Source organism: Suricata suricatta, chromosome 14 (assembly GCF_006229205.1).
Source record: "Suricata suricatta isolate VVHF042 chromosome 14, meerkat_22Aug2017_6uvM2_HiC, whole genome shotgun sequence".
NCBI classification, from domain to species: domain Eukaryota; kingdom Metazoa; phylum Chordata; class Mammalia; order Carnivora; family Herpestidae; genus Suricata; species Suricata suricatta.
The window spans coordinates 20,712,466-20,735,984 of NC_043713.1; the positions used below are offsets into that span (position 1 = coordinate 20,712,466).

At 36.6% G+C, this 23,519-nt stretch overlaps 1 protein-coding gene across 1 annotated transcript in view; it reads right to left on the reverse strand.

The window, feature by feature from the left end:
• Positions 1–317: 317 nt before the first annotated feature.
• DCC (DCC netrin 1 receptor) overlaps positions 318–23,519 on the reverse strand; it is a 727,087-nt gene continuing 703,885 nt past the window's right edge. Inside the window, exons 28-29 of the mRNA XM_029921550.1 lie at positions 3,805–3,947; positions 318–719 (exon numbers count right to left, since the gene is read on the reverse strand). Coding sequence (XP_029777410.1) covers positions 630–719; positions 3,805–3,947 — 233 coding nt within the window. The 3' untranslated portion in view covers positions 318–629. The remainder of the gene's footprint in view (positions 720–3,804; positions 3,948–23,519) is intronic.

The window sequence follows — 23,519 nt, forward strand, 5'->3', positions numbered from 1 at the left end:
GAATTTTACAGCCACTTGCTAATATCCCGCACTTGGGCAAGATGAATGTCTGAATTACAAAACATAAGGACTCACTGCCTTTTGTTTGTTTGCTTATTTACTTTTTGTGCTGTCAAGAAAACATCCAATCCTTTGGTGCTATGTAGTGAAGGAATTTCCGTGGGTGCTTTGTACTTTGAAGTTGAAAACAAAATAATGAGCTTGCACTGATTTGCCATGGCATGGGACTGGCTTCAATAATGCACTTGCATTTTGTCATATTAGATCTACAGAAAAAGGAAATGACAGGCCTTGATGAAGGAAAACATAAGCATTAGTTATGACCGTGTGGTCACTGCAGTGGCAAAGACCCAGGACTAGTCTAGCAGCTTCAGCTTTGACATTGCAGTGAAGACATATATTTGCTTTTGTTTAGGGACTCCATAGTAATTATTGTGAAATTCCTGATGCCTATGAAAGAAGGGACACTTATTCCTTCTGAACTGCTTCAGGATCTTCCATAAGTGAGTGGTCCTGATGGTTGACTTGTACACTGGTTAAATGTTCTTGGACACAGGTGTGCTGTTTATGGGTAATTGGTATGCCGCAAAGTTCCCAGAAAATACACCTCATCAAGTGGGTAATACGTGTTAAAAGGCCGAGCCTGTGATGGCATTAAGTTGCTTCATTAGCCCTTCCAAACTTGCCATTTGTTCACTCAAATCATCCTGTTCATAGACCTACAGGAAGAACAAGAACAAAAAGTTAGTACAGATGATAATCAATACATTCCCTTTATGAAGGCAGTGGCCACGTCTAGTTAGTTTACTCTGTATTCTGAAGCGTGACACAGTGGCCCATAGCCACAGCGAGAGGCTTCATTCATCTTGAATGAAGATGTCGGTAATAAAAGAGGTGATGAGGAGAGGCATGATTGCGTACTGTTTCACTAACTGTATCCCTGTGTTGAGGAGAAATCTTGAGTGAAAAGAAAAAAGCTCTCAATTTCACATCGAGTTCTACCTGTGTAGCTGTGTGATCTCAGTTAAGTTAGTATGCCTCTCAGATATATAGTCCTTCTCAGCCACAAAATGATAATTTCTATTTCATAGGTTTTCTAAGTATCCTGTCACATGTTTAGTGATTACCACAGTGACCAGTACATGGTTCATATTCAATATGTTCTCTTTTTTCCTTCCCGTAGGTTGTCCAGCAGGATATGAACGCAATGTATATATATATCACTGTGTTTCTTTTCTTCATAACAAAACATGAGTGCGTTTTTGTGTGGGAGCTTTTTGGGCTTTGCCTTGATCAGTGAAAGGTCTGAGGATTATGGCTTTGTTTTGTGAGTGGAGACACAATTCTCACCCCAAACCAGAGATGGCTGTGTGCACAGTTGTAAAGGCAGTCATCGCCACCAATGTGATTGGTGGGCAAAATGAAGAAGTCTAGCTGCAGGAGTCTTAGTGAACATATTCTCTATAACTCTCACTCACTGTGAACCGCTAGAATCAGGTTATGAGTAACACTGGATCATTAGTTCTCACAGATACCCTGGTCACTGGCTTCAGGAATTTTGATTCCGTAGGTATAGGGCAGTTAGAATCTCTCTTTCTCTCTCTTTTTTAAAGCTTCCGAAGTAATTTTGATGGCTAGCCAGTGTGAGGAACAAGGCTGTGGTATTGCTTTGAATCCTAGTTTTTTATATACTCTCTGTTTTTGAGTTCGTCTCTTTGTATGTCAAATGAGAATAACAAGCTTGCCTTGTTGGGTAGCTGGGAGAATTCAATAGTTTAGTGTTGGTGAGTATTAAATGTTCAATAAATGTTAGTGTTTTTTTTTTTTCTTTTCTCAACACACTCTTCATTTGACTAATACAGACCTGTCCTACTTTATTATTCTCGGATATCCATTTGATTAAGTTATTGAGCTAATGAGGCCTGAGTCATGATTTCCTGTTTTGTGTAGGACAGAAGGCATTACGTACTATCTGGTCAGAATGTGTATCTAATCCTGCCAAAGAAATACTGTTGATCCCAAAAGAACACTGGTGGAGACTATATAGGGGGGAGGTCCTAACTCAATCTGTCCCTTAAGGAAACAGCTGAAAATGCATGGTATTAAACAAGTTGAAAATGGGATGTCTTATAGAAATCTCAACATGCCAATGAATGATTTGATCATATGCCACATGATCTCCAGAGCTGAGTGGGGATTGAAAAGTGGCCAATTTGGCTCAAAAGACTGACCTACATATGAAGAGGAAGGTTGAAGGGAGGTGATTCCTTGCTAATTCATTTCCTAAAATGTTGTCTTAGTTGTCTTAGTTGTTTTTCTTGAATTATCTAGGTATCATTGTCCAACACAGCAACCAGTAACCACATGTAGCTCTTGGATTTTTGAAATACGACTAGTCTGATTTGAAATGTGTTATACATATAAAATACATACCAGACTCTGAACACTTAGTACAAAAAAATGTAAAACGTCTTTTTGACAATTTTAAAATATTTTTTGCATGTTGAAATGATAACATTTTGGAAATATTGGGTTCAATGAAAGATATTAAAATTAATCTCATTTATTTTTACATCTTTTAATGTGGCTCCTAGAAAATTTAAAATTACATGTGTAGTTCATATTATATGTCTATAGGACAGTGCTGATCTAGATTATTTGAGCTATTTCTCTATATCCTTTAATGTGTAATCTTACTGCTTTCAATATTATACCTTTGGCTGGCACTCTTTAGAATCAATCTTAAATGGATATTGGGCCACCTGATACTACAAGATAAGCATATTACATACATTTAGGAATTTGATCTGATTTGATATATGATCAACCGACCCAAGACTAAACAAATATTGTACTAAACAGCCAAGTCCTTAAAGGTAGTACAGTGAATTCCTATAAATTTAAATGATTTTTACGTAGACAAAAAGGTATGCTAATCATATAGCATACTTGTGCCACATATTCACACACATACACATATACAGATTCCCTGGTTTAGAAGTAGTTAAAATACCTTATTGCTTGCAGTACTGAAAACTATAAAGTCAAGGAAAAAAACTATTGTTCATTCAAATGAGATGGTTCGCGTCATCTTTTTTCCCCCTTTCACTGTGATTTTTAAGGCACTGGAATGGCAGTTTATTGCTCTCTTCTGAAATGCTTTCCCTTGATTATATATAGAAACACTGCAGAGTTTTTGAAATTTCTGCCTTTAGGTAACATCTTTTCAAATTCCCTCATAACGCATTTTGAGAAGAACTGTTTTCCTCTCTCAAAATTTATATTTTTTGGGGGGGGGGTCCACTGATTTTCTTTCTGAGATTTCTAATGTGAGCATGTTTTAGCTTTTTCCTCTAGTTAGCAAACTTTTCTTCTCAAATAACTAAATTTCTCCTCTTATTTTCTAATTATGTCAGTTCCTTCTCTTTTTACTTCTTAAACTTCTTCCTTCATTCCTTCATTTTGTAATGTCTTCTTCTCTTATTTAGATTTCCAACTTACAGTATATGATTTTAGAAATGATATGTATGATAACTTCAGAAAAGTCTTCAGAGGATAGCTTTTCATTACTATTTTTATTTTAAAGAATAATTATATATGTAGCCAAATGCCAAGGTAGTTTATTTAGCCCATTGGAAACAAATACATATATACATCTACAGATACACACGCACATATATATGCATAATGTATGTAAAGCCACACACTCTGTAGTCATCTGCTTGTGTTTTTAAGATTGCTTTTTGAGTACAGCAGTTGTCACTGCTTCACCTGATGTAGCATAAATTTCAAGGATGGCCTTACATTGGTTGGATCCTCTGTTGCTTTGTGGCTTTCCTCAGATACTTCAGGGGCTGTTGGCACAGATACAGGAAGCAAAGGAGATCTTGCTTTTCCAGCCAACCCAAGAGAGGCTGTTTTAACATGAGTCTTGGGAAGAGTAGGCCCTGAAACAGAAAACACAGAGCGATGAAAGTAATGTATAAAGCATTCTGGGGAACAATCTCTCAAGCGTGTAAGCCGACTCCAGTGGGTTGGCATTGATTCTGGGTTATTGTTCATTCTGTAGGATAGAGATGAATTATGACACAATGAATGGGCTCATTTTATTTCTATTGAATGGAAGACAAATTCTGATTAGGCCTCTCCAGACGAAGCTCTACCAGTCATACGTAATTTCAAGTGGATTCCAAATCATGCCGTGAAAGGTTGCCTGGGAGCTCCAGACTCTTCATCATACCCGACAAAAGGTCAGTGGAACTCATTTGGCGCCAGTCTCAGCTTTGGGCCAGAAATCCCTGTGTTAGCCTGCCTCAACAAAGCAACTAATAATAGTTTATTATTTAACAGTACCATGAAATACTTTTGCAATTAAAAGATATGGTCACTCCTGGTCTACAAATGAGTATTAGATGTTACAGTAAAACAAAATCCTTCATGGCTAAACTCATAGAATGTCATTATTAATTCTCATTTGGGGCGGGGGGAAGGTGTTATTCTGTCCTTACCAGTATAGATTCTCTCAGTAAAAGAAATTCTAATGTTCATGAAAATCATTTGTACGAACTGCTGAGTTTCTACTAGATGACATTTCTATCTGTTATAAACAATGGCTACCTTTTCTTTGGGGATCTGAAATTTGCCTTATAAGTCTTGCTTAGCTAATAGCAGTAATTTAATTTGTCCTTAGAGCCAAAAACAAAAGTTTTATGGAGGCTTACTGAATCAGCTAGTGTACTTCACATACCTAAGGACTTTGTCATTCTTAGCTTTGTAACCCAAACTTCAGAATAGATGGTATGGAATTAAGCCATGGAAAGAAGTTTGCCTGAGTTCTCTTGTATCCTCAAGAGAAATTTGAGTTCTAATGATGCCAAAGGTGTATTAATGCAAAATTTGGGGGGAAATTTTTTGTTTTGATCATACTTTGGTACACATAATCCTAGTCAATAAAACTCACAGGTGATTCTATAATCAAAGAAATTGTGCACACTTGCTTATTGGGAAAAAATAATGCAAGCAGTCTAATAGGCCAGCAATTGGGTGTATGCTAGGCAAAATAATAATAAATCATAACAAAGCACCTTTTCTCATACTTTCATATTTATATGGCTTGATATGAATTCCTTCATACTTATATTCTTTCACTCTTAAATTTCAGGGATCAAACGTTTGCAGTTGGAGTGATTTATCACTAGAGGGTGATCTTAAGTTTTTGGTGGCTCAGATGAAAAGAAATACAGAGACAGGAGGAATATGAATCATTTTATGTAAGAGAAAATATAATATTACCTGAGTATCTACTAAGCTCCAGACCTATGCTAAGTACTTTAAGTCATTTTAGGCAAAATAACATAGTGGGAAGAATTCGGGATTTATCAATCTAATCTACATTCAGATCCTGGAAAGCTCAGCTGTGCACTAGCCATGTACTCCCTTGGTAAATTGACTTAACTTCCCTTGCCTGTTTCTTCTTCTGTAAAATTGGAATAATAATTTGTGTGGATTAAATAAGATTATATAATTAAAATGGCTGGTCCCTATAACTTGTTCAAAGAAGGCAAACTATTATTAATATTTAATTTGCAAAACAATTCTACCAAATACCAATATTTTCAGTTCACAGATGAGAATGCCAAAGTGGAGAGAAATTAACTTATCCAAGCTCACACATTTAAAAAAGGGAGGGCAGAGTAAAGGTTTGTACCAAGACATATCTAATTCCACTGAACAAATTAAGGTTGTATCATTAATATGTTGATGTAGCCCATCCAATATAACTAACTTGAAGGTAAAAACTATTTATTGTATTATAGTTTCTCACGGTTGAATTGAGTTTTAATAAAGGGGAAAACAAAATTCTAATAAACTCCTGCATCAATTGAAACTACTTTTATTACAAGGTTATTTAAAAATATATAAACATAACACATGGCAGAGCTTTATAAACTTATAGTTCTTAGCATATACTGTGCTATAAAATCAAAACATATTTAAAATCAAATAGCAAAGTCCTGTAAAAATAGCACGTTTAAAGTTACATCATTTATTCAATATGATGAATGAGTTTGTTTGGCTAAAACAAAACAGCCATATAAATGTGGTACTGACTGCTATGTCAAAGTCATTTTGGGTTTGTCTTATATGCTCAGATTTCACTACCAATTTCCTCTGGTTGAATAAGAGGCAAACCTTTCCTCTGCAGAATGTAATGTCAACAAGTCTCCATTGGATGTGAACTAAGTATTTGTATATTAAGTCTACCTCTATCATTTTTCTCTTTAGACTATGACTATAAATGCAGTGTACCTGGAGCCAACTTAGTTGTAAACTCAAATACAAAGTCAGGAACAAAACCCCCTGGCAAAGTGATGCTATAAAATGGCTCTCCAGATGCTCCAATATGTGTGTTTCACATTAGTATTGTAGATAATTAAGTGAAAGCACTAGGTTTATAGGGGAATTTTCATAGAGGACTGGTGAACCTTGAGAAAGTAGCTATTGAACTCTTCTTTTGAATTACAGTTTCTGGATTAAGTTTATCTTCCCTTCTAGAATGTTCACCATGCTCTGCTTAAACCTGAATTTAGCTTTATTGCCACAGAAAGCTGCTTCTCTTAGAACATACCATGAGTCACCTCTTCCTTCTCTATATTAAATAGAGTAGGTGCGTTTTAAAAACTAACACAGATTTCTGTACAGATCTCTTATTTAGCTTTTATTTTTATCTCTAATTTTGACTTAGGTTTTCTTTATTATGAAATATGCTTATTTACTTTTAACTTTCAGCTTTAAAATTTTTAATAATCTAAACAATGTCTGAAAAATTTACACTTTAACTCTTAAACATATGCAGTGTGTGTCTAATGCATATTGGAAATCAATTCACTTTAACATAGATATCTGCAAAAAGAATGACACAAGAAAAAGTCAATAACAAAAGCATAGCTTATTATGTATACAACTCAAACAAGCTGTGCCTGTTTCATCCTAGGAAACATACAAGAATAAAGATTATTTTATAATCTATTAGATTGTCCTACAAATTCCCTAATATTTATTTGAGTACATTTTTTTGGGTAGTTTTGAATGTGGGGAAATTATAGTTCTCACTATAAAAGTATATTTTGATGGCAGATTTCCTGCCTTGGATCCTAAACACTTGGGGAGATCCACGGTATATTATACTATATCTAAAAATGTTATTACAATATGATGCAAGTTGCCTAAAGAGTGCCATAATTCAGATCTATTATAAAGATCATTATAACAATTGATTTTCTCTAGGGCCCAGGCAACAGTTATACATTCAGAACCTACTGAATGTCAAACAATATACAAGACACTGGATTTTACAAAAGGAACTAAAGACATTGTCTCAGTTTCAAAGACCACACAGAGTACTTAAACCTCAAGTGACTTCCTTTTTTCAAGTAATATTCACAGATTCAAAGAAATTCAGAATGCTGGCCCCTTGCGGGATTTTGGAGTTCATATAGTGACCTTCCCTTTATTTTGCTGAACAGAACACTGAGGTCCCCAGAGATCAAAAGATCAAGGTTGAATTGAATTCAATAAAATTACAGTATAGGTAAAGAATTGAACCCTTGATTAAAGTTCACTATAGCAGGGTCTGTCTGATGTACTTTATGGCTTTAAATATTTTTCTTTCCTTTTCCTGGGTGGGAATTAAAAATTAAAAATCTCAGAAGAGATTTGCCAAAACCCAAAAAGACAACTTGGGTCTCAAGACTGCCCTTTAGTAAAGGGGAGCAGACATTGTAAAACAGACTCCTATGAAAACATGCTATATTTGAAAGCTGATGCTCATGTTCTTGCATGTGCATTGTTAACTCTATTGCTATGTTATATTTGCATTTTAATAGATTCAGCATTTTCTACTCTGAACCACCGATGTTTTAAGCCTGGACACTGGTGAAACTTGGGTCCTTACAAGCTCACCAAGCTGAACCTCTTCCCTCACTTATGTACTTGTAGTTCACCAGGTGTTACAGGTTCTTGTCTGAACTTTTTAGTGTGCATCCATATCCTTCCACAGGGTCATGAGGCACACCTTTAATCCTTTACCTTGTGCTAGTGACCTTATCAGTGGCTTACCCCAGTGGTTAAATTCTGAATCCTTTTCTACACCATGCAAACCAAACAAATGTCTTTATATGAAATCACAGTCTCATGGCATGAACTGTGTTCAAGTAAGAAAGCAGTGTAATCATTTAGCATTTGTATTAGAAAGTGATGGCTGGGAGCTCAGTCCAATCTGAAGAGGACACTGGGAACCATCTTGCTGCTTCTTACCTACTGAGGAATTACAGTTGTTGAGAGACCATTTATCTGGAGTCCATTCCTTCATATTTAACCTTCCTAGATTTCAGTAACAAGTGAGGTGTTGCTACATTTCCTCCATTGCTGTTTGACCTCTTCTACACTGCCCTCAGCAGCCAATTTATAGCCAGCTTTGTTCTTGCAGCCCTGGTTCTCCCTATTTTCTGTGCACTCATTCTTCACCCTGGGCTGCCTTCAGGCATGGCAGTCTTTGCTGTGACCAGGGGTATTGGGACACACTGAAAGAGACCCACAATCCATGCCAAAGAACTCATGACAACAGTAGCAATTAGGGACAGAATTTATATCAGGGTATTGAACTATTCTTTAATGTTGAGAAATGATAGAATTTTTCACAGCTTTTTCTACTTTTTTTAGATCTAGGGAGTAACCAAAACAAAGACAAAAATTAAAAGAATTCTTTCTATGGCTCTCAGCTGCTCATCTAATATAACCTCAGTCTGGCAGTCAAGATCCTCTCTGATCACTCCAAAATACAAAGGATGACTTTCAGACATAAACAAGAAAAGCCATGTTTCTTTCAGAGAGTATGTAAACAAAGCTGAGCGGGAGAAGCAAGTGATAAGAGGGCTGGCACTGGTGCTCTGAAAAACTGTCTCCCTGTAGACAGGCCTCTGAGAGAGGAGAGGTTCCCAATAATACAACAACACAAGAATAATACATGAAGAATAGGTTGGTCTTCATGACAGAAGGTTTCTGATTTCTTGTATTATTTACGTTTTTTTTCTGAGATAAACTATGTATGATCTATACAATAAATTTCCAAAACAGAATGCACGTTCAAGTAAATAAGTATTGAACTTGAATCCTAACTTGGGACTTAGGAGTCCCAATTGTATAGTTTTGTGACTTTGGCTCCACAGCCTACTTTCTTGGGTCTCAATTCCTTTGTTATCTATAAAGGTTAAACAATCTAATCTTTAAGCAATTAGATTAGATGCTATAAAAGCATACAAGGAAGGAGAACACAGCTATTCTCCATATACTTAACTTTACATTTGGATTTCTTTGCTCTCCATAAGATCCAGGAAGCATTAGTTAACCCAAGGTAAAAAATAAATCCAAAGAAATCGCTGGTAAGTATATCCTTAAATCCAATTACTGTAATGTAGGAGTTAAACTGGCATCTTCTACAAGAAAATGTTCTATCATTTTCTCTTAAAATAATTAATGAGAAACCATAACAATTCTGGTTGTTTTGCTTTTCTATTTCATACTAACAATAGACAATTTAACTAAAAATAGGCAGCGTTAAATTACTGTGAGTTTACATTACCCATGATTAATTGAAAAATTTAAATTTACAAATGCTCAATCTGAAACCACTATAGATTTTCCCCTACCCAGGGTGCATGTTGAAGCAGAGTTTCAGGCGACCCTTAGGTAGGACACATGATGCTGATATGCTAAATAAATGGGCCTACAACGGTATACAACTAATTAAGTGAGCATCGCTTTGGTTTTAATGTTACTCTCCTCAGCAGGACCCACTAAGGGGATGAAACACAAATGAAGCTGAAGATCTCAGATGGGCCAGCCATGTGCATCAGGTGTAGATAAGTAGCCTCAGCAGGAATTTACTGTTTGAAGCTTTATTGTCACAGTACAGTTATTAAACATTTCATTTGCTCATTAGGTACATAATGTATGACTGCCAGGTGCAAACTCCTGCAAGCATCTTTCCGCAGAGGGTTCTCCCAAGTCAAATGATTCTTGGTGAGAAATGTGAAATTAGGCTGCAGCAGGAATGGAGTGAGCAGAGTCCTGGGGGTCAAATCAGAGGCCAGTGGGGAGAAGGATTTTGATTTCAATATGAATTTTCACAGCCTTGCCTACTTTTTCCATTTTCTGTCTCATTTTCCACTTTCTCACCCTTAAGAACACAGATAAAATGGGTAGTTTTGAAGAGGCTTGGGTTTACATTTCCATTTGGTCTCTGACCCATTCGGTGATGCCTGACAAATGAAATGGACTGTCTTGATCTAGTTTCTATGTGAACCATAATATCACTCTCACATATATTTACTATGAAATAACTACTATGATCTTAGGCTGTCTGGGGAAAAATGGAAGTATCATATAGTCATACACACATCTCACATGCAAAGAGCTTTTGAAGCTCGGGAAGAAATAAGAAACAAGTACATGAGACATGTATAATATTCTCTACCTTTTCATGTTGACAATATATTGAACAAAAAGTGAGTGGCTGTATTTATCTAGATACAACAGCCTCAGGCATTCTTCATGAGTGATCGAATTTCAACATGTAAGGTTTGGCATCAATCTTAAAGCATTTAGTCTACTATGCGTATTCTATTTTAAAGGTGAAAAATATACCTGAAAGTCACTTCTGGGACAGAAGCTTTGTGCTCTTCTAATCTTCCCATCTCTCTTCAAAAATAAGGGAAACGCTGAGGGTATGTTAATGAAGTGCTTCTGCCCACCTCTCTACCCCTTTGTACCCATCCCCATGTAAGGTGCAAAATGGGGGCTACTGTGAGTGACAGGTAAAGGTGGCTTGCATTGAACTACCTCTCTGTAAAAGGCGAGAGGATAGGACTGATGATACGCTAAAGGTCACTTCTCAAGTTCTTAGACCTGCCTGTTCTCTCCTAACTCTTTAACCTTGAACTTTCTGAAGGCCACATTCCTTAAGCAAACAAGGAAAGGCCTAACTTCAGCAGGGCAAGTAGGTCTCTACTGTCTCTACTAGCTCACAGCTACTGGGCCCAATAGTACTGCAACCAGGGAGGGAGGACTACCTAGTTATTTCAGAGTTATTACATGATTGCTAGGATTCCTGATTTCCATTAGGTTATCAGCATCTTTTTTTCTATTTTTTTCCATGGGCTGGAACCCAGAGAAATAAAGGGTAAAACTCAGAGACCCTTTCCCTGTCCCAGAGGCACATAAACTCCAGTAACACATCTTCACCTATGTTGCCTTACATGTTCTTTAAAATAGGTCTTTTAAATAATATCTTCATTGCTCATGTCTTGGACATGGGAAAATCAAAGTTTAAAGAAGATAAGGGACTTGCTCAAAGCTATTCAGCTGGTAAGTGGGGGTGCACTACTATTATTCTTAAGGGAAATGCTCTTTCTTAGACAAAAAGAAAAAATAAAAATTCTACAAAGTAGGCTTTGAGGAAAAGCAGTGAAGTGGACAAGATGTTGTTATTCTGGAAAGAGAAGGAAAATGTGGGCAGGAGAAGAAGAGAGGGAAGACAATTTACAGTGTGGTGATGGTGGTGATGGTGAGAGCAGCAGAAGGAAGAAGTCAGCATATTCCTGCTCTCTTCCCTATCTTGATCCCAGTTAGATGCATTCCCAGCAGGAATGAAACAGTGTGAATATAAACATCACAGCATCACATAACTGAAAACTAACTTCTGATGGGTGGGAGAAGAATCATAAATGTGGTTTATTATTAAGTAGATCATTTGAGTTTGCCTTTGTTTGAATAATGCAATGGTGAAAAATGTCTTCAAATATCTTTCCTCTTTTGTATCCTCTTTTCCTTTTGGGATGCCACTCCCCCACATACTGCCTGTATGCCCTTCTTCCTGCATACCTAAAATGAAATACCAAGAGCCATTATACAGCCCTACCTCCTTCCCCATGACAGAAAATGATCCAATAATTTAACTATTGACAAACTGTTAGTAGCGGATCATCTTTCCCTTCTTGGGATTATTTACATTTTTTACAGTTAAATATTAGAAAGGGCAACACTTTGGATGCTTTTTTTAAACTAATGAGTCTTCTTTCACAATTACATCAGGGTAGAAGAGATGCTCTTGCTTCCTAGGACACCCCTCAAATATGATGCAGATATTTTTTGTCTTCTTTTTTCTTTATGTGGTAAGGTATCCAATTTACTGGCTTGAACTACTAAATAACAACTCAATAGTTAATTTAATTCCTTCTCTGAAATAGTATCAAATTCTAATAGCTCCAATTAAAAAGACATGCTTTCTTAGTTCTACCTATTTGTACTCTGTTATATCTTCATACCTTTATACATTGGAATCTAAGTCCTAAATTCACTGGGTCAACAGTAACTGAGAAAACAGTAAAGTTTCCAAAATACTGGAGGAAAGAAGTGATCAACTGTGTTGAAGACATGAATTAAACATTGTCCCAGATGGCTCTGAATCCATAAAAATCTAGTACACAAGGGAGATGTTTATTTTACAATTATAATGGGTAAGGGAGAGCCTTACAGAAGGATTTAAAGGGATCTAAATTTGATAAATAGTCATTATATAAAGTTTATGTTGGAAAATAATGATTATGGATGAATAATAAGCCCTCAAGGACAAAAAACACTGTCTACTGTGTCTTTTTGTTCTTAGGACCTATAGCAGTGCCTAATCGATACAGAGTAGAACTGACATCATACTTTGTGGAATTTGTTCCTGGAAACAAGCTAACAATAAGCAGAGGAGGCTGTAGAGACTCTGCACTCATAATCCAGTTTGTTTCTGCTTCTTCTTGATTTAGACATGTTCTAGAATAAGAAAGTTTCAGGAAAATCATCAGGGATCATGAGAAGTGAATTCAGAATACTTCTAGGTCTCCCTCTTTCTTTTGATGCTTTTCTGAGGTTCCCTGATCACTTATTAATAAGACAGAAACTAAAAAATAAAAACTAAACACCTGAGTTTATTGGCAGACTCCCACAACTGAAGTTAATAGGTCTACTCTGACTTCCTATATTATTTTGCATATACTGCTCAAGAGGCCTCTCAGTTAATTTCCTGGATATTCCAGATCATTTTTAGATAGTTTGTTATTAAAGGGATATTTGTAGCCTCCTCCAAAATTGATTGTTTATTTTTTTCTAACCTTTTCTAAGTCTATTTACAACAAGAAACAACAGGTTTGAGCTCTTTGTTTACTCAATTCATCAATTCAGATATTTTGTGCTCATAGGAGAAAAGTGGTCAATCATATTTTTTATGAAAAATAGGTTTAAAAACCCTTCTTGTGTTACTTCATTTTTGCTGATAGTCTAGTGATCAAACTTCAGAGAAACCATATTCTGAATTCATAAAGAAATAAGTGACTGTGCATAAAATTTCCATTTCGTTTCATGAAAACCTCAGAAAAATGCAGAAACAATGCAGAAATCCAGACATTGATCTCATATGACTTTCATAATTATGTACTCTGTGGGTAATGCAATCATTCCCAATTCATCCACATTAGTATGCAATAGATTACATTTTTGGCATGTTTCACATGATGTATAAATAGAATGATTTTTACTTTCCAAAAATCAATTTATTTTGTAAATATTGGAAATATCTCCTTTTATAAAGACAATTAGCCATAGAGGGTTCTGTTTTTATGGTATAACCTTGATTATTCAGAACCAGATTTCTGAATATCCTGTAATACTTGATTTTTAAAATCTAGTTTTGTTTGTTAACAGAAGTCACCAAATCTCTCTTTGTCTCTGTCACACACACACACACACACACACACACACACACACACAACTGGATATCTAGACACTATGACCATAAATTAACTTCCAGATTACATTTTGGTGTTCATGGACTATCATATTAACCCAATCTCATCCAACTTTTACAAGTATACCTCTCAGACTGACTAAAGCACAACATGAATAGTATTCATGTCACAAGAACATTTTAAAAACTTAGAGAAACTTATTTAATGAGGTGATTATGTAAGTCAATTGATCATATAATTTAAAAATATTTTCAACTGAGTTACACACCACCACTGCTTCCACCCGAAAGAACATGTGTGTCATTGAGGAAAGCAGTTTAAGGGAACATCAAGAAATCAACTCCTTTTCTGTATTTTGCTGCCATATTTTTAGGGATGGTCTATTTTGCACACTACCTATTTATTTATTCACCATGGCTCCTCAGACATCTGGCTTTTGACCTCACCAATCTATAGAAATGTCAGACATAAAGGTCATACATACTATCATAATTTTTCAGCCTACTGGGTATCTTCCTTGTAAACCTTTCTACAGGATTCACTGGTATTATGTTTTCTCAGTTCTAAGATTCACAGAAATAACTCCTTAAACAAGGATGCTTCTTACAATTGATTCTGCATAAATATTATAGTTTTTATTTGTTCCCTTATGATTATACAACCAAATCAAAGAAACACTCCAAAGGCAATAGCATCTTATACACTTGCTGAAGTGTTAAGGGGTAAAGTGAATGGATGTCTGCAATGTTCTTTGAAATGCATCAAAAATAAAGGTGGCTGGATCAATGGATAGATATGAGGCAAAAATAGAAAAAAAACATGTTGATAGAATCTAGGTGGTGGGTGTAGGGAAGTTCACTGTACAATTTTTCTGAGCATTTAATATTTTTATAATAAAATATTAGAAGAAAAAAAGAATATGGAAACTCTGAATCAAGGAACTATCGTATTTAAAAGTGCCTTGACCTTGAAATTCTCTCCCTTCCTGGCTGCTGAAAAATTATACCTCCATTGTTACCCTATCTCTCATACCTCTTTCTTTGCTCCCTCATAAAATGCAGATTTACTTTAAATTTCATTTTTCAAATTTCTTTCTTTTCCTTCAAATTCTTTTTCTGGGAGTTGTCATCTATCTACCAGGCACTAAAACTTTCATCTCTCTGAAAATGATTCTCTAATCCACTTTTCAGTTGTGACTCCCTCTTGAATCCCTACCACTTCCCCACATCCACTGTATATGTGCATTTAGACGTCCCTGCCCCTTCACGCTCAACAAACTCCACTTTCTCTGACTCTCCCTTTTCTCTTACAGAGTACCTTCTTAGCTCACTTCCCCCTTTCTGTTTGTTTATAACTGTGTTCCTCAAAACATAGGTTTTGAACAACTGAGTCACTTTGGACTTCACTTCCTCCATCATTCTTCATAGCCAATTATTCACTCAATTGCCTGTTTCTTATTTTGCAAGTCCAGCAGTTGTGTCTCCCATCTATTTTCACTTCCATCAATCCACATTGCATACTTTCCATCTTAATCTGTTTGCCATTTGATCCTTGTAAGTCACTACTCTGCCCTTTCCAGCTTTTTGTCTTGTGATTTACTCTAGGAATCATCTTCTTTAGCAAAAGAGCTTTACCTGTAGACTCTAAAAACATGTTGTACTTTCTCATTCCTGGGCTTTTTTTACTCACTTTGGTCCTCCTTGCCGGTACACTTTTGTGATCCTCCAGCTCTCAGGGAAAGAATATCACCGTCATGCGCTGTACATCCGACCCCTGCACGTTAGTAACTGTGACCTTGGAGATGTTATTCAACTCTTCCATACTCTAGGTTCACTCCGTATAAAATGGCGCGGCTATTTTACAGAGATGGTGTGGGATTTACGGACAAGTCCTGTGCAGAAAGGCAACTCCACAGTCCTTAGTTTATAGCTATCATAGAATTGCTAACTGATAAACATTTTTTATTATCAAATGATTTGTATTTTACCCTGAGGTATTCAGAAATGCAATTTGCTGAGAACAGTCTATTCCCCTGAAGATACTAGTTAATTGAGTTTTTATTCTTTATTTACCATGGAACAAAATGTCAATGAAAAATTCAGACAATTCCTTGCCATGCTGGGCCAAAAAGAAGATCTCTTCAAGTCCATATATGGGAGATTATAAGGAAAATATGTTTCTATGCAATGTTTTATAAACTTTTCAATATGTTACATGTTCTGCAGCATGAAGTTTCTGAATATCTCATATCTATAAAATGATTAGAAGCCAGTTGTGAAAAAGGGGCTATAGGATATCTTGTAATGGGCTAAGAAATAAGCCCATAGTAGTATCTCGGGGTTTTTGACATCTATATAGATATTTATTTTAGTCTTCCAATGAGAAATAAAACTTTCTGTGGTTGGATGTGTTGGGCCAATTCAAGTATGAAAAATATGTAATCAATACATAGTTGGAAAGGTAGATGAAAAAAGTGACAAAATAAAACCAATGGAAATATAAATAATATACAGAGAAAACAGAAATTTAGAAAGTCCTTTTTTTTTTCTTTTCCTCCTGTGAACATTATCTGGAGTATTATGTTATGGAATAGTACTAGAAAATCTCTGGAGAAAATAACCTTTCTCTTTCTCTATTTACATGTTAAAAAAGATGCTAAAATTGTAGAGTGTGTATTATTTGTGACATTACTGATCATATAATCATTGGCCTTTTATGGATATGATTATAATATAGTTGTTCAGGAAAGTAGGCTTTGGTTTCAGAAAGTCCTAATTCCAAATTGTGGACCTGCCATTTCAATATATTGTAACATGGAACTAGTTATTTTATCTTCTTTGATCCCAAGGTTCCTCATAAGTCATTATATTCCTCTTTGTGTTTCTGTGAAGATTGTATGATGTAGCAAATTCACGACTAAGTGCTTGCTAATGGTAATTGTCAGACATATCACCATGCAAACATATCAGCATGGTTAGAATCAGTTCAGTTTCTTCTTGGGTATCTACTGGGTCCCACACTTATGAGGCTTTATGGTGCTATTAACGAATACTGAAAAGTGGTTTCTATTATGATACTAAATGTTTAAGTGTGAAATATTTCGTTAGAATCATACTACATTTAGAATAAATAAAGAGATCAAATGTGAGATTAAATGCATTAATTTAATTAGGAAGGGACTGACTGGGTGGCACCTGGAAGACAGGGAGAGCAGTGGCGCTGGAGCAGGAGAGCAGGACAGCAGAGGTAGCCCCTGCCTGGCAGAGTTAGCTTTCAGGAACCGGGTCCTGCACCATCTGTCTAACCCAGGAGCTCAAGGAGAAAGGTAGCTATGTGCAGAAAATTCTCAATTATTAAAAAATTTTAAGCCCTTTTCTCATGGTACTTTTCAATATTCTATCTTTATTCCTCTCTCCGATCTGCAATTTCTCAAATGCAAATACTCATGTACCAGTAGGTGCTTGTATAGGACCTGTTACCACTTAACTTAAGAAGCTGTGCTGGAGGTGGGGAACAAACCACCAAAACTTTTTAATGTAAAAGAAAGAAAAAGAGGGTGGCCAGGGGGAGAGGAAGAGGAGAAAGAGGGGACACAGAGGGACCAGACTAATCGCTCATTTATCAGAGAAAACAAGTTTTTTTTCTTTAAAAACTTCCTTCTTTCTCACCTGCTCTATACTATCATCAAGCCTCCTCAAACACATATTTACTCCTTAGAACTAGTTAGTGCCCAATAAATGATTTGTGATGGTATTTTTCAGGATATCATATATTATAGCCTAGCTTCCTCACTACTCAAATAAACATTTCTTTTATTACCTCCCATTTTCTGTGATTTATATCACCACTGTTTATAGATTCGCTTACCTACTACCAGCAAAAAAGTTTGTAAAATATTGTTTATAGATTTCATATGTTAGTCATCCTGGTGTGACACTGGCTGAATCCGAGATTTTTATTGAACGATGAGTCACCGTTTGAGGAAATGTGTGTGCGATCATTTAGTCTCTGCTGAAGTGCTTTCCATTGCACACCAGAAACATGGGATGCCACGGACAGGTTATGATGACCTCTTTAAATGACAATACACCACTGTTTTCCAAAGAACCTCCTCTTCTGGACAAGAGTCATCACAGGCACTTAGGAATCTTATCTATCAGTCTTCATTTAAACAACAAAAGAAAAAATAGTTTCAGAGGTGGGATCTCTTTTAAGACAGTAAAATATTAATCTAATTCCTTATTAGGCACTGACAGATATACATTAAGGCCCCGGGTGTTTGTACAAGAAAGTGGATGACTTAATTTTGCAGGATTTCATTTGAGCACGCCCAAAGCGTTCAGCTTTTGGTCTCAGATTCCACAAAGTTACTCCGCTAAAGGCTTTTGGGTTGGTCTAAAAAACAAAATGAAGCAAAGCAAAATGACACTTTGTTGTTTACACGCACAGCTGAGCCTAGATGCAAGATGATGACACAGTGGCAGGTTAAGTGGTCCTTCACTTGTGATAGATCATGAACAGTTTGAGACTAACAAAAGCTATAAACCCAGTCAATGGGGAAAATGCACGTGGACGTGCAAGGGCACTCGTGCACACGCACACACTCACACTCACACATGTGAATTTAATTTCATGTGCACTATCCAATCCGGGAGTTCTTTCATGAGGTGCAGGTGAAGGACACATGATATGTTCTAGAACCTCAGCACTGAAAATGTGACCTACAGAGGGGAAGCATCGGCATCTTCTAGAACCCTCTGAGACTTGGCAGGCTCTCCTGCAGAGCCACTCAGTCAGAACCTGCATTGTAATAAAATCTGCAGCTGATTCCCAGTAATATAAAATTTGAGAACTACTACTTTAGATAGTCATGTTTATGGAGAGTTTAGAACTAAAAACTTACATGGCAAATCATATTGAAAAATGAATCCTACTATAATATTCCTAATAAAACAAAATATATTACTTGTAAATGAGAAGACAAAGGTGTCAGTAATGTTTTACATATATTCAGTGAGAAATAGCTTCTTTTTCCCACTTTCAATAGCTCAATTCAGGCTCCTTATTTCTTTTATATATTTATTTTGAGGAAGAGAGAGAGAGAGAGAGAGAGAGCGCACGAGCAGGGGAGGGGCAAAGAGAGAGAATCCCAAGCAGGCTCTGTGCTACTGAGGGTTTTAAACCCACAAACTATGAGATCATGACCTGAGCCCAAACCAAGAGTCTGACACTTAACCTATTTACCCACCCAGGCATCTCGCTGGTCCTCATTTCTTACTCTTCTTTGCCCTGCTTTCTTTTTGCAGAGGGTTAGTGCTGAGAATAGCTAAGTCAGGTATTAATAGCTGGGATCTAGGAAATTCCATAGGCTTTAGTCACATTAAACTGGGAAGGAATTCAGGAAATTTCTAAGAGAGAAAGTATTTCTAAGAGAGAAAGTCAGGCACATGACCCATCAAATTTACCTTTTGGACATAAATCCTTACTGGGTTTGAGGAATGGGACTTCATAGCAATTGGTGGAGACACAGATTAAGAAATTGGAGGGGGAATGCTATTTAATGCAGTTTGGTCTTTTGAAGGGGCTGGCGGGAGCTTTCTGGCTGTCGGACATATCTATAATTTGAGAGCAAGACCTGTGTGGCTGGAAAGGCCATGCTTCTCTCTAGACTCAGGAAACACTCTTCAGGAAGCTCTGAGAAGCTGTTCTTTTTTATTTTTAATGTTTGTTTATTTTTGAGAGATAGAGCATGAGTGGGGGAAGGGCAAAGAGAGGGAGACACAGACTCTGAAGCAGACTCCAGGTTCTGAGCTGTCAGCACAGAGACCAACGTGGGGCTCGAACCCACCAACCTCAAGATCATGATCTGAGCCAAAGCTGGACACTTAACAGACTGAGCCACCCAGGCACCCTTAAGCTGCTTTGCTCGTGTTTGTTCACCATTCTGTCTTCATCAAGGGCTCTCAGTTCATCGGCTGCCCTTTCTCTGTTTCATACACTCATGGTGAAATATAACATTCAGGAGTTAGATCTTGTTTCACCAGCCACTAAACCATTAAAATTTACTTTTATCCCCACTCCCACATGATCCTCCAGCTTCAGAATATAAGTTGTTGGCAACTTCACAGACCCAATTTATAAGGCAATGTGGTCTCTAGCTTATATCAAATCAGAAGCTCCTGGATTCAGTGGTAACATTTTTAACTAGTATAATTCACGCTTACATGAACAAACCCTTTCCAGAATAGATTTTGTTTGCACCATTTATAGTTGTGAAAAATGGAAGCATAAAGAGGTTAAATTACTTATTTGATGGTAACCCAGCCAATGAGCAGGGAGTCTGGGTCCTAGAGTTTTCTTATTTTCTTCCTGAAAATGCTCTTTTAGTCGCATTTGGCTCCTGCCAGAGAAGAGATCTGGAAGACTGGGGTACACTCCTCATCACATGGCACCACTGTCCTGCCTATTGTCCTGCATTGGGGTAGCATCAGCTCGGACTGTGTGCACTAAGCAGCCTATTTCTATGAACTAACTGAGGCGCCATTCCAGAGAGCTGAAAAGAGAATAAACAAAGAACCATAATTTTAAATGCAACACCAGCTGAAACTCCTGTGTAAATAGCAATCTCAACCTTGAAAGGTACAGTAGTTCAGCACAGTACTATAGTTTAAAATATGCTGTTTCTACTAAAAAATCATGGCTCTGGTGACTGCAGAAGTACAAAGATACAACTGGGTAAGAGAATGGGGAATGTGGAAGAAGGGTGTTTAAGAAGGGCACTTTGGAGTAGATGTGAAAAGAGCATCCTGGTAATTATCATTTATTCCTAATTCTTGTAAGCATCTATGTGCAATGAAATTATGTCATAATATGTCTCTTGGTTTGAAATGAATAGGGCTTCTTTATTATTGTTTTTCACAAGAAGGAGGAGGAGGAGGAGGGCGAAGGAAGGAGGAGGAAGAGGGGAAAGAGATGGAGGAGGACAAGGAAAAGGAGGAGGAGGAGGAGAAAGAGGAAAGGGGGAAGGAGAGGAAGCATAGCAGCAGCTTTTTAGAATTCCTTTACCACAAAAGATAAGGGCATTCTTTATTGAGAGCCCTGACATCCCAGTAAATAAAAAGAGTGGCAACAAGAACAGCAACTCCAGGTATGAAATACACAGGCTATTTAACAGGCCACTGGAATTCTGTTAAGTCCCTGCCAGTAAAATAAACATTATATAAACATTTAGAAGGAGTAGAGCTCTAAATGGTTTTAACAATGGTTTTCTCACTTTATTTTAATATCACAGAGAGGTTTTGCTTTCTGTGTGTTAGATTTTTCATGACACATTTTCAATAGTCCATTAACACAGAGGTTTATGTGAACACTTTTTTTTTTGTTTGTTTCAAAATTTCCCCTTGCTCCCGAACCAAGCAACTGGAAACTGATACTAATTCATGAACTATCAGGAACTCTGTCAAGTACTTAGAATACTTAACAATCTACACTATGTAGTTCAGAATCTACTTGAGTGAAAACCTTTCTCTTACTCATACTTTCTCACAAAGCAAAGAAAAAAAGTAGAATATCCACCCTTATTTCTGCAGTAATTAAGACTTGCTAGAATTTTGTATGTTCCACTCCTCTTTAAAGACAAAAGACTATCAAATTTCACAGATGAGAATAAATAGGATTCAAGGGAACAAAATCAACTCCCAAACTGACATAATGGAAAGACTCAGGACTCTATTTCTACTGATCTGCCCTCGTGCTTTTTATGAACAAAGCAAACGTTATTCTCCACTCAGCTATGGATGTTAAATTAGTGAATAGACTTTCCAGGAGTGGTGCCTTCATTATTGTTTTCTCCACTCTATGCAGTTTAATTCAGTGTTAGAATAAAATGTTATTCAGATTTCAGAGCATAATGTTTTATGAACAAATGATTGTGACTGTGGAAATAATTTCGGCTTACCTAATCCTTTTGCCCATTCTCAAGTTGCTTTGCTTCACCTACAATCATCATTTGACTTGAAACTGAAGACCTGAATTCACTTTCTGGCTCTTACCTTTACTGTTCTATTCTGATCAACTCAATAAATATTTATCAAATGCCCACAGTGATTTATGTAAAGTCCCAAGGATAATGAAACATGATTCTAGAGAAGTTACAAGTTATTCAACCTCTCTGAATGTCTATCCCTTCATCACTAACGGTGGTTATAGTTACTTCTCTGATAGGCATGAATTCACTTGGAAATGGGAAACTATAAACTATAAAAGGTGGCAAAATCTAAAGCATTAATTTTATTAATTTCACAAAAGCTTAATTATTTATTTATTTGAGAGAGAGGGCACAAGTGAATGAGGAGAGAGAGAGAGGGAGAAGAAAAGAGAGAATCCCACAGGAACAGAGAGAGAGAGAGAGAGAGAGAGAGAGAGAGAGAGAGAGAGAGGCAAGGCTCCCTTGAAGTGGGACTCATGCTCAACCAAGGGGGGGCTTGAACCCAGGAACTGTGTGACCTGAGCCAATGTCAGATGCTTAACTGACTGAACCATCGAGGTGCCCCTCACATAAGCTTATTTAAAAAAGACACTTTGATCCTCAAGATAGGTCATAAATAACAAAATTTATATAGTAGTAGCTAACCATGTAAGCTCCGATGTTCTTAGGAAATCTGAAAGGTATGCTTTTTGCTTTGAAAACAACTTATACTCATCCTTTCCCTTGTCATTTTCTGGCTGTCATGAGGCCACCCACTCTCAGCAAAATCCAAGGACATTCTTAAGTTATATGTTTCAAATTATGTAGTGTACTTCGTAACAAAATTCTAAAATAGATTTTTTTCATTTTCTCTTATGATTATGTAGGTAGTACTCAATACTTTAACTGCAAAGTTTAATTGTATTAGTTTGAAAATTAACCTCAAATTTATATATGATATAACCAGTTCTGGTGCAAAATATATATATATTTTCAAGGAGCAAAAGTTTGATTGAACGAACTCAAATTTTGGCTGCGTCATTCACTCCCTCCTCCCAATAGATTTTTACAATTCTAAGGAAATGCCAGTTGTTTGTTTTTCATCCTCATGGACCCTCACATTCTCTAACCCCCACTCTGAGTAGTATTCTCATGTGCTTTAACTTTAATCTTCATGTTATACTTTCTTCTATGGCTCTTTATTTTTATCCACAGACTCCGAAGCCCTGACTGTCTGTGGTGTGTGGTACAGAAAACAACAAATATCAGCTCTCTGGCTCCTTACTTTCCTGCATAGGGACACTGACAGGTGAAAATGGTGAATCTGAGCAGACAGGACCTAGTCCTCAGTCCCTGGCTAGACACTACTCTCGCTACAACTTCTCTCCTCCATCTAGCCTACATGAAGGAATAAAACATTTACTCAAATGCTAACTAAATAATTCAAACTACTTTCTATAAAACAATTCTTTATGAAGGATATTTAATAACTAGTATCATCCTAAAAGTCCTCTTATAGCCAAAAAAAGGTTATCTAAGAATAACTATTCACATCACAAAAATGTTAAATAAAATCCTTTGTTTCTCTACAATGTTCTATTTCTCTGAATTCTTTAAATTTGGCCATTAGCTCAATTGTTGACCTTGGGCAAGCTGCTTAACCTTTTAGGATGAAGTTTTGTCATTTATAAATGAGACAGCAG